This window comes from Cetorhinus maximus, chromosome 13 (genome assembly GCF_964194155.1).
Source record: "Cetorhinus maximus chromosome 13, sCetMax3.hap1.1, whole genome shotgun sequence".
NCBI classification, from domain to species: Eukaryota; Metazoa; Chordata; class Chondrichthyes; order Lamniformes; family Cetorhinidae; genus Cetorhinus; species Cetorhinus maximus.
In genome coordinates this window covers 12130049-12142270 of record NC_135891.1, presented here as the reverse complement: position 1 = coordinate 12142270, position 12222 = coordinate 12130049, and the positions used below count along the sequence as shown (strand labels likewise).

The 12222-nt window shown below is 42.1% G+C and overlaps 1 protein-coding gene across 3 annotated transcripts in view; it reads left to right on the top strand.

The window, feature by feature from the left end:
* ggt7 (gamma-glutamyltransferase 7) overlaps positions 1-9236 on the top strand; it is a 52735-nt gene extending 43499 nt beyond the window's left edge. For 2 of the 3 annotated variants that reach the window (XM_078554950.1, XM_078554948.1), the window contains 4 exons: positions 539-656; positions 3103-3240; positions 4465-4564; positions 6092-8060. In XM_078554950.1, coding sequence (XP_078411076.1) covers positions 539-656; positions 3103-3240; positions 4465-4564; positions 6092-6255 — 520 coding nt within the window. In that variant the 3' untranslated portion in view covers positions 6256-8060. Of the gene's footprint in view, positions 1-538; positions 657-3102; positions 3241-4464; positions 4565-6091; positions 8061-8916 lie in introns of those variants that run through there. The other variant, XM_078554949.1, reaches the window with a different exon arrangement.
* Positions 9237-12222: the final 2986 nt, after the last annotated feature.

The following is a 12222-nucleotide window of genomic DNA, read 5'->3' as shown; positions in this document are numbered from 1 at the left end:
GCATTCTTCTCTATTATCAAGTCACTCGAAGGAATTACTTTTGGCGTCTTTTATTGATCATAGTGGAAAAATACATTCCTTTTATATAGCACCTTTTTCTATCGAAATATCTCCACGCATGGTACACAATGAATTATGTTTTGAAGTGCATTGTGTTGATTTGAATTTTGGGCAGGTATTGCAGATTTGTTGGAGAAACTTTGAATCCTGGGTTATTTTAACCCCGGGCCTCACTAAATGATCCACCATCTTATTGCTGTTTCTGAGATATCGCTCTGTAAAATGGCTGCCACTTTTGCAGGCATTTTACTGCTCTTCAAAGGCGCTAATGGCGTATGAAGTACTTTGGGATACGTGAAAGATGTGATTCCGGAAGTCTCACACTGTTTTGCACTGTTCAGCTAGAAGCGAATGCTAATCACTGAGCAAAGAAAGGGATGTTTCAAGAGGACTCTGAAATACACAGAGTGAACTAGAATTATGCCTGATCTGCAGGAGCATTAATATCAAAACGCATCTTTGTTTGTCTATTCTGCAGCTCCCTGAACCGTCCCTTTGGCAGTGGGATCATGACGGCCTCTGGGGTTCTTCTGAACAGTCAGATGTTGGACTTCTCCTGGTCAAACAAAACACAGGACAATTCCACAGTGAACCTTGTAAGGAAATGTTTTCTTGCCACTAAAATGACTCCCCATCTTCATTGTAGCGAAATCTCTGTGAAATATGTTAACCTAGAAATTTGTTGACAGTGCCTATGTTTTACATTATAATGTAATATAGTGGGCAGTGTGCGCGTGCACACCCTGAACTGGAAGTGTGCCATATTTGGTACAGACTGAAGTAAGAGTGTCCAGGGCCAGCACCTGAAAACAGGTGCTAAACCCTCTGTTAGGATGGCCATTACTGGAGGCCATTAATACCAGACACAGGTGCAACATCATCATGAACAGGGTGTTGTCATTGCGTATGGAAATTCATCGAAGTTTGAGGGACAACAGGGTGGGGGGAGGGGGAAATTATGAAAACCAACCTTTTTCCATATCCCAGTCGTCCTGAGGCTGTTGCAAATGGGGAAAGGACAAGCACAGTCCCCTGCGACGCTTCACTGACGTAAGTGTACTAAGGCACAAGAATACCAAACATCAAGCCATCCAATACTGGACCGTGGCCAGACCAGCTAAAAACTGGACTGGCTGTGTACAGAACTTATCGACTGGTTGTGTACACAAATAGGGAGACGGATGTCCGTTTCAAGCACCTTCCCAAAATTTGGATGCTCTGAACAATGCCAGTGCTGGAAACGTTGCCAGTACCAGGAATGCTGTTTTCAGGATAACCAGGTCTACATGGGGCCTAATTGGGACCTTAAAGGAACTTCTATAAGCCCCCACCAAAACAGTAAACTCCTTTCAAAACAAAAACACCCCACTAAATGTGGAGTCGTCCCAACATTGGTGGCGTAGCGACTCGAAATCTATATCAACTTCACTGGTGGGTTCCACTTGTATGAGCCTGGAGCTTCCTTAAATGAACTTAAATGAACCCTAGGTCCAATATTGAGTATGACTTGGGCCTACCTGTTTAGGTGCCATTTTGTTCCAGCTGGCATTGCACAATCTCACCTGATTAAACCCTTCAAAATGTTCTTGAAGTCTCATAATGGGAATCTACTTTTTTTTTAAAATGAAACTTTTTTACGATTGACATTCATAGCCCTTTACTATTGTGATATCCACTTCTCTGTTGATTTGGGAATAGTTTTCATTTAAGCAATGTGGGTTGAGGGCCTTGCTGAACATGCTAGTTTATGGAAGTTGAAAAGGATTACAAATAATGGATGCTATGAAATTCTGTTGCAGTATCTAGTTTTCTTATTCAATCATGGGGTGGGTGCAGCGCTTATTGTCCATCCCAAGAAATTATGCAGTTGTAATGGGAGGTTAGGGTTAGGTTCCTACGATAAGGTGCGTCAAAGCATAGCACATCTGAGTGAATTTAGGGATTGTTTGTTTTATTGATGCTGGAATTCAAATGACTGGATCTTTGCTAATTCACAAACTTCAGCATATGTTAGTCTAGTACCCTAAACATTGAGGAGGTCTTGTGGCACAATGGGTAGTGTCCCTGCTTATGAGCCAGAAGCTCTGGGTTCGAGTCCCGCCCCAAGACTTGATGGCCAAGGGAGGTGCATTCATAGCACAGCCAAACAAGTGATTATCAAACTGCAAATCCTTTCAACACATGCCAATGGCAGGTGGTAAAAGTGGGAGAGATCGCTGGTCAGCCGTGTGATGCGAAGACATTTGAAACTTGTAGTATAGCCTCTGACCATAGCTCCAGACTACAACATGCATGTAAAAAGTGTATGTTGCCACAGCAACTCAGACTCCTTGAGTGAACTGCAGCACACCTCCCACCACCACCCTAAACATTGTACTGGTAGATCAATCCTACATTCTTCATCCTGGCTTTTTTTTATTGGCTAAATAGTTCCATAGTTCCGGCTTGTCAGACACCAGAAGGATATAGTGGTGTTGTGGCAGTGTTATTGGACTAGTCATCCAGAAGTCTGGAATAATGATTTGGAGACATGAGTTCAAATCCCACCATGGCAGCTGGAGAATTTAAATTCAGTTAATTAAAGAAGTCAAAGTTTCTTTTTTTTTTAAAAAAGAGCTAGCTTCAGTAATGATGACCAGGAAATCGCACCTGATTCACTATCATCCTTGGGAAGGAAACCTGCTGTCCTTACAGGGTCTGTCCTATACATGACTACAGACCCACAGCACAGAGTCGACACTTAAACCCCCTCCGCCCCCAACTCTAAAATAAGGCCTAGCAAACCACTCGGTTGTTTTCAAGAAGGCAGCTCACCTTCACCTTCTCAGAGCTACGCGGGATGGACAATAAGTGTAATGTAATATGGATAATCTGAATTTTGTTTGATCTATCCATTAAGGGGAGGAGGAGTCTTTCAAAAAACCTTCCTCAGAAAAGTAAATGGACAGTGTCGAATCTTTGAAAGAACAGAATGCTGTATGATCCGCGGAAGTAAATGTCCTTTCCTCGTTCTGTGCTGGCATGTCTTTATCTTTGTTTCAGGGAAATAGTATTCAAGCGGGCAAAAGGCCTTTGTCCTTTTTGTTACCCACCATTGTACGGCCATTGCAAGGTATGTGTGGAACATACCTCTCCCTGGGAGCCTCCCTTGGAACCAAATCTCTGAGTAGCCTCACTGAGGTGGGTGAAGATTGTTATTTGTTATCTTGCTTCTATTCCTTTGACTCCAGAAGATTTGAAGGGTGGTCTGATTGAGGTGCTAAAAACGTTAAAAGGGTAGATATGGAGAAACTATTTCCTATGATTGGGGAATCGAGAACAAAGGGACACAGCCCTAAAATTGGAGCTGGGCCATACAGGAGGGAAGTCAGGAAGCACCTTTTCACTCATAGGGCAAGAGAAGTCTGGAATTCTGTCAATGGATGTCAGGGAAAGAGGAGCTTTCAAGACTGAGCTTGTTAGCTTTACCTAACAAAAATATATCAAGGGATATGAAGCCAAGGTACAGGTCACCTATGATCTATTAGAATGGCGGAACAGGCTTGAAGGGCTGAATGGCCTGTTCCTGTTCCTAGGGGGTGGATTTTAAATGGGGATGGGTTACCCGCGCCATCTCCCAAGAAGTCCATTGGTACCATGCCGACCAGAAACCCGGCTGCTCCGCAGCAATAATATACTGGGGTCAACCTTAAATGTTTCAGAGTGGGACTTCTGCCGCTGCCCTAGAGACTGCACCTCTGTAGTTGCAGCAGCACCAGGATTGAGTAATGCCCACTGCTGGGACTACAAGCAGTCCCCAGAGAAGAAGTGCCTTGGATCCTGAACTTCAGGTGAATCTTGGGATTTTGGACAGTCCTATCTGGTGGACCCCAGTGAGAGGGGGAGATATGGGGGTGTGGGAATGGGTTGTAGAGACTGGGGAAGAGGCTTAAAAGTGGCAGGGCTGGAGGGGCGGTGGTACAATCTTGGGGGATGCACAGGGAACAACCCGCCACCCCCCAAAGGAGATACCGCACCCCCCCCCACCCCATTCCTGCCTACCAACAGCCCATGCAGTGAAAGCTGCCGGGTCACCTGCCTTGCCTCCGCCTTCCCATGTTATATATATTCTAGTGGTAGAGGAAAAATGAGGCCCTTATGTGGCCTTTAATTGGCCACTTAAGGAACTTAATAGGCCCCAGGTTGAGCAGACTGCCTGACATCTTACCTACCCAGTGTAATATGGGAGACAGGTCACAGGTGGGTGGGAAGGTTTACAAGAGAGTGAAAAATGAGAAATAATAATGTGATCAGTGATTGACGGACAACAGGGGAGAGGTAGGAATGTAACAGTAATATAATCCATTTTTGACGGCCTTATTCACTCTCTCACACGTTGTTTGTTTGCTTCTTGTATCTAAGTAGGTCTTGTTGAACATTTTCTCATTTCGCAAACATCTGAATGAAAGCCTTGCTCTTGGCCGTCTCTATCCCCAGCTTCAGCCGAACGTTTTACTGGTTGACAGTGAGTAAATCAAACCCCTTTACTTTTATTTGAAATAAAGAAATCAACTACTTGCAGCTATACTAGCCTTTCATTACCTCGGGATGCTCCAAAGCACTTTACAACCAATGAAGTGCTTTTGAAGTCTAGTTGTTACTGTAATGTCGGAAACGTGACGGACAATTTGCACAGTAAGGTCCCACACAAAGCAATATGGTGACTAGATAATGAATTTGGTTGAGAACTGAATATTGGCCAGGAGATCGAGGATAACTGTTCTTAGAAATAGCGTCATGGGATCTTAACATCCACCCGAGGCTTTCTGGATACGATTAGCATCAGCAAGGCACATCTTAGCGACACTCCAATTCCTTAAGTCTTCAAGAGCCACACCTGTTCCCTTTTGAACTGGAAGGGAGCTCTCACCAGCATCCTGCTTGGTCGTCAACACAAAAACAGTTCCCCTTGCTTTCCCACAGCAGTAGCTCCTTTGTCTCAAACAGCAGCTGTCATTTTCCTGAGACGTACTGTGAAAAGGTGTTAAAGTTGCCACCCCACTTCAGTGGGTTTCAGATTGAGCTCCTCTCCCATGGCAACAGGATCACATGATCCGAGCTGATGTGTTTATCCAGAATTCTCTATTTTACTCTGAGCTAAAGGTACATTTCAAAACATAACCGTCCTCTAAAGTTCAACAATCCTGACAAGAATCATAGAAATTTACAGCGCAGAAAGAGGCCATTTGGCCTATCATCTCCATGTCGGCTGACAAGGAACCATTAGCCTAATCTCACTTTCCGGCTCTTGGTCAGTGACCTTGTAGGTTACTGCACTTCAAGTGCATATCCAAGTACTTTTAAAATATTTTTGAGGGTTTCTGCCTCTACCATCCTTCAAGGCTGTGAGTTTCAGATACCTACTGCCCTCTGGGGTAACCTCTAAATTATGAGCAAGGACTCTGGCTGATGTTCCTGGTCTTCATGGCTCTGTTCCTTAGAAGGCATTAAATTAACTCAGCTGAGCCAAGGAAGGACTATATTAACTAATGACTTTGCAGAACTGAGTTTGGAAATCAAGCAGCTTAGGTCTATTTAGTGAGCTTCAATGAACAATAATAGAAACTTACAGCACAGAAGGAGACCATTTCAGCCCATCGTGCCTGTGCCAGCTCCTTGAAAGAGCTCTCCGATTAGTCCCACTGCCCTGTCCTTTCCCCCGACTTTGCCCTACTTTGTACAGTGACCGGTTCCTCAGCACGTCAAATGTTTGTCCAATTCTCTTATGAAAGTTGCGATTGAATCTGCTTCCTTTCAGGGAATGCATTCTAGATCATCATAACTCACTCCATAGCTACCATTCTTCCTACCTCGGTCCTGACTCTGTCTCCCCTGGTTACTGGTTCCTCTGCCAGCCAACAAAAGCTTATTCTTATTTGCTCTTATCAAAACGCTTCATGATTTTGAAACGCTTCTAATGAACCTCCCCTTAACCTTTTGTGCTGTAAGGAGAATAATCCCAAGTCATTAAAACCTCTTTATTGCTTTCCAGATGAATTCCCGGAGGAGGATGTGGAATTCCTTACAGAACGGAGTCACACGGTGGTGAGAGAAGAGGTTCATTCCCTGGTCCATGTGGCCAAGAGGATAAATGACTTCATCACCGGCGCCAAAGACCCCAGAAGCAGTGATGCAGCTGCGTCTGTCATTTTGTAGCCAGAAGTTCTTTTTTTCCCCAGTAATTGTTTCATTTTCTCTTTTTCTTTTCTCCTTTGGTTCACCGTGAAGTCGCAAAATGGAAGACGGAGGTTAAATAAAGAACGTGCCGGTCAAACTAGGGCACGGTGGAAGAGAAGCAGCGAGCTCTGCGAGGGCTCCTGCTCCCCGAGTCTGGTTACCATTGATGTTTTTAACTGAAAGTGGCCTGACTCCTGCTGCTTGTCTATGGTTTTTGTGACTTTGGAGCCTTGGAGGCAGATAAAATGCGCACTGTAAGTCACCTTGGATCCTCCCCCGCTTCCCCTCCCGCTCCTCATTTTATTCCCATAGTCCATAGGGTCCCAAAGTTTCCCAAACTAATAGGACTTTATGTCATTGATGAGTTGCGAAACCAGCAACATTTTGGACACACCCAGTTCCAAGACGCAGATCTCTGCTCATTTTGCGTCGGCTAGGGTATGGTCGCATAGTGGTTATGTTACTGGATCAGTGATCTAGGGACCCGAGTTCAAATCCCACTACAGTAGCTGGGGAATTTAAACTGAGTTAATTAAGTAAGTTTGCAGTAGAAAGAACATGGGTAATACAGGACTGTGAATACATTTATCTATAATGGGTAATACTGGACTGTTGTAAAAGCCCATCGGGTTCACTGATGTTGTTAAGGAAAGGAAATCTGTCATTCCTACCCAGTGTGGCTTATATATGACTCCAGACCAACAGAGTTGACTCTGAATTGCCACTCAGTTATATCAAAACTGCAATGTCAACTTACAATAACTCCCTACTTCCCAGCAATATGGGAATACCTTTACTGCACACACTGCTGCAGTTCAAGAAGGTGGCTCACCGCCACCTTCTCGAGGGCAATGAAGGGGTGGGGGGCGGGGGCAATAAATGCTGGCCTTGCCAGTAATGCCCATATCCCATTAGTGAATAAAAAACAAACGTTTTGCCCTGTCTTGCCTGCATTTAGGGGTCAAAGCAACCCAATTGCCTACAACAATTAAGAAGTTGAAAGTTAACAGAAGTCTTTGTACCCCTAAATATATATGGGGCTACTTGCTTTGTGGATTGTTTTTGCCCAATTGGCTGGAAATTTCATGTTTTGTCTTTTCACCCCCTGCCCAAACAAAAATGAGTAACTTATACTTGAACAAGAAGGAGGGGCAGAAAGGGAGCTTTGCTCACAGTGTTGTGTGTCAATGTTGACTGATAGGCACTCGTTGATAGAGTTAATTTAAGAGGTGAGTGCTGCTAAACATAATTGTGTCATGGAATCTGCACTTGGCCATTTTTTAATGTCATCTCCCAAGTAGTAGTTTAGCTTCACTAAATTTTTTAAAAGGTTTCCGTTAGGTTTATATTACTTAGCTTTAAAGGAACATTACAGTGATTTTATTCTTGATTTTGGTTCATTTTAAACTTTTTCTGAAATATATATCTTCAGGTACTAATTGAAAAATTACACCTTACCGACTTCCTAAAATTTCTTGTATTTCCTTCTGTTTACCCCTATCCCATCAACCTCACAAGCAGCCTCAAGTAGAGTGATTGTATGCTGCTCTACTCAAAATTATCATTAATTGTACTTGTTAAGACATTATAACTTTCCATCCATGGTGCAATTACGATAAGAACAATTCTGCTCTCAATGATGTCAAATATTTCTGTATTGGTTTGTATTTATTTATTTATTTGTTTGTTTTAAAATGATTACATTTTATTTGTACAGAGTTCTTTAAACACTGAACCTTCTAAACCTGAATGTTGTGAAAGTAAATTCTATTGACTCAGCTCAACTCGTGTCTGTCCAACCGAAACCACTGCTGTTTTCCCTCAAGTGGCCAAAATGTGGTTACTCAAACTACGTAAACTGGATTTCAAACTGCTACTACTAAAGATCTGTATTTATTCCAATTGTTAAAATTGTTCAGGCACATTTTAAACTATTGCAAAATTAAACTTCCGTTGCAAAGTATTTTTCCATAAACTCATAACTTAGACCAACTGAGGATCAGTACTGAAGGGGTGCAGCACTGCCAGACATGCCATCTTTCAGGATGAGAGGATAAATCCAAGGGTCCCATCTGCCCTATTGGGCAGAACGTAAAATGTCACAATACTATCGGAAGAAGAAAAGGGAAGTTCTCCCCTGCGTCTTGGGGCCAATATTTACCTCTCAACCAACATCAGTTAAGACACCGATGATCTAGCTATTTGTCACATTGCTGTTTGTGGGAGCTTACTGTGTGCAAATTGGCTGTTGTGTTTCCTATGTTACAATAGTAACTACATTTCCAAAGTAATCCTGAGGTGTTTTGGGACATCCTGAGGTCATGAAAGGTGCTTTAGAAATGCAAGTTCTTTCTTTCTTTAACTCCTGGTTTATCACATCTGTTGTTGCTTGTGGTTGGTATTTTAAGATCAAGTTCAGAGGGGTGCATAAGTGAAAGGAGTTTTATTTATTGTCACCTATCATTTTTCATTTTATTAAACAACGTGACACTTTTAGGGACGTAGAAAATGTTGTAACCTACAGAGGGTGACCCTGCAATTTTAGAAATACGTGGTTCCCAATTTTATGCTTGTTTCTTACATTCATTTGTTTTTTTCTTTCTCACTCCACCTTATCCCCACACGTCTGGCTTTCCCCAGAAGACAGTGAGAACAAGAGGCTATTCAATCTTGATTGTTAAAAACACAGTCAAGGCCATTTCTGTGCCAATTCAGTGCCCATAAACGTATACTTTCCAACAGGGTACACAGTGGTTCAGGGTTGCAACTTTAGCTGAATTTCATTGTTTTATTTGTACCTCTGTGGCAATTGCTTCCGTGTTCAGTGTCAAGGCCTGAATCAGAGACCTTTATGACCCATATCACTCTATACCACAATGTATGGTGCATTTACCTACATAGCCTGTTTCTGTAGTTGTACATTCTATTTGGAGCAGTAGAGTCCATGCCAGTGTTTATACACCACACCACCCTCCTCGCACCCGTCTATCTAAAAGGCAGAAATTACAGGGAAGTTTTTTTTTAAATGAATATGTAAATGAAAAATAAATTACATTAATGTAGACTGTACATTTTATTTCTTGACGGCACCACCTGTTAGTTCTCAGTGGCATATTGGAGAACTGCCTAAATAAACACACAACAATATTAGTTTCCCATCGTAGGAAGAGGCCTTTTGGCCCAGCGAGTCTGCTCTTTGCTAGAACAATCGAAAACTAATCCCTTCCCTGCTTTCTCCCTAAAGCCCTGCACTTCTCCTGCTTCTAATACTTCTTTGGTTTTCTCTTAAAAGATCTAATCACCTCTGCCTCAACCATTCTATGCCCTGCATAAAGAAATTTCTCCTGATCTCTTTCCTCTACCTCTTAGCGATAATTTAAATGGACAACCCCCCATATCACTTACTCCTCATTCAGTGGAACTTGTATCCCTATTTACTCTGTTTAACCCTTTAAAACATCTTGCGCATAAAATGTCAGAAAAGCTACACTGCAAGACAAAGTTTACTAAATGTCCACATGACACAGGGTGTGATTGAAAGTTCAGTGTAATGTCATCTCCCCCTGTGCACAATGAATTCTGTGTTTGGTTGACTCACTGTTAAAGTGACCAGTAATGCACAGTGGAAGTCAAGTAGTACTCCAGAGTCACTTGATGTGGGTGGAAAAGATTCAGAACTTAATTCTTTGCCTCTATTTGCCCCTGTTGGCATTGGGTGCTGTTGTTGAATTCATGACAGAAAGATAAGGTCGAGATCAATGATAAAGGCTGAATTTAATGGGCCAAATATTTTTTTGCAACTCTTAAAATGTTACATGGAGCTGTTGAAGATATATAGAGAGAAGCAATCTTGAGAATAGATGGGGAGTGGGGGGTTGTAGTGGAAGGAAAATGGCGAAAGAATTGGGACATGAAACATTTTGGGAGCAATAATACAAAATTGAATTTCAAAACAGGGACCGAAGACTCCATAGGTTTCTTGAGTAGCTTCTTAGTGTTAGACGCTTCCAAAAACATGTCACTTATTTTCATCATCACTCATCAAGGAGAATTGCCACTGACAAGTCAGATTCTAGACACTAGATCCTAGAGCTAATTAAATAAAGGCAACATAGGCCAAGTCTTATATAAAAGCAAAAAAACTGCGGATGCTGGAAGCAGTTCTGTTGAAGAGTCATAAGGACTCGAAATATTAACTGTGTTCCTCTCCGCAGATGCTGCCAGACCTGCTGAGTTTTTCCAGGTATTTTTATTTTTGTTTAGGCGAAGTCTTGCCTCATTTACAAAGGGAATGATCAGATCAAGTGTAACACCACAGCGTGTCCATTCTGCTATTTTATCTGTAAGGCACTGCAGTAAATGCTATTCCAGTACTCTCAGACTGATCACTAGAAGACATGATTTACTTGTTTGGCAGTTGTACTTGGCTTGGACTTTTTGTACTGTATGAACTTAAAAAGGGTGGTGATAGATGAAGAAAGAAAAAAAAAACTAATGTAAGTGTGCAGTGTGTAGATTTTGAGAAGGATAACAATTATTCATGAGTTATTGGGAACATATAATATTGAATGGTCATGTGTTGCTGTTTAATGATGTGACTGTTTTGAGTAAGGTGTCCTTGGGTTCAAATGAATACCAAGAATTATATAAATAGAAAGAATATTATTTATTTATCGAATTGCCAATTTGCACCTCAAATAAAACCCTTACCCTGCTGAATAAAACCAGAGCCCTTTGAGCAACATTTCTGCTGATAATTTACAGTCAAGCCTTGAAAGTTATTTTTTTTGTACGAATAGGAGTGACTCCTGGATAGTCAGAGGGGGAAAAGGTTTAAAATAATTTGCACTTAACAGGTATTAGAATCATAGAAAGTTTACAGCAAACAAAGAGGCCACTTTGGCTCATCATGATCAGCAGATGTATTATCTCAGTAAGATGAAAATGCTTTCATATTATTTTGGGGTGGGGCAAACAATGAGAAGTTGCATTTATATAGCACCTTCAAGGTAGGGGTAGGCAAGAGGTACCAAGGTTGGCTCACTTTAAAGCAGGAGTGATCCTCCTGGGCTCCACTGTTTCAGCCTGAACTGCTGCTGCACCTGTCCCCTCCCACCCCTTAAATTGGAGCTCCACACTCTCAGTGGATCGATCTACTTTGCAGCTCGGAGCACGCAATATTCCAGTAGCAGAACTCAGAATGCTTTCCTGCAACCTGCCCTGCCCTCTGAATGGTAATAAAGTCCAAACCTCCAAACTGGGAGGAGGACTAGCTGGCTGAATTGAGTACCGGGGTAAAATTACTCCCCACTTTGTATAGTGGATGGAATACAAAGTTTTGTCCATTAAATGGTCTGAGGGTGTTTCCAGGGTCCTAGGAATGGCTTACTCTGGATGCTTGTCAAGGAGAGCAAACTTTACCTCATATTTTGCATTAAAATAAAAGTTGGGGGGTGTCTCTGCTGTAAAAGATAACTTGTGTTAACTGTAACTTTTGATTTGACCAGAGAGGAAAAATTCTTACTAAAACTGTCACTGAATCTGCTTTGTGTGGTTACACCAGCCCAGGAAACTGGGAAGTTTCTTTTTCACACCTGAAAACCTTGCCCTTTGAACTTTTAACTAGAGGAAATTAATTTTTAAAGGAATCAAATGTACCTTATGATGTAAATGGGGACCTAGTCAGTGGGATTAGGGAAGCGCTGTCACAAAACACAAAGGATTAATGCAGCATGACAACAGAAAAACAACAATGAAAGCTTGAATTTACAGGGACAAATGCATAAAGCAAGCAGAAGAGAAACAAGTAGTGACGGAGGCAATAACAATGAAAAATTGGGGTTGGATGGAGAAACACATTGAGGAATTGGAGGTGGAAGAACAAACAAACGAGAGTCATGTAAATGCAATGAAGGATCGGAATCGAAAGGATTGCCACACTGGAGC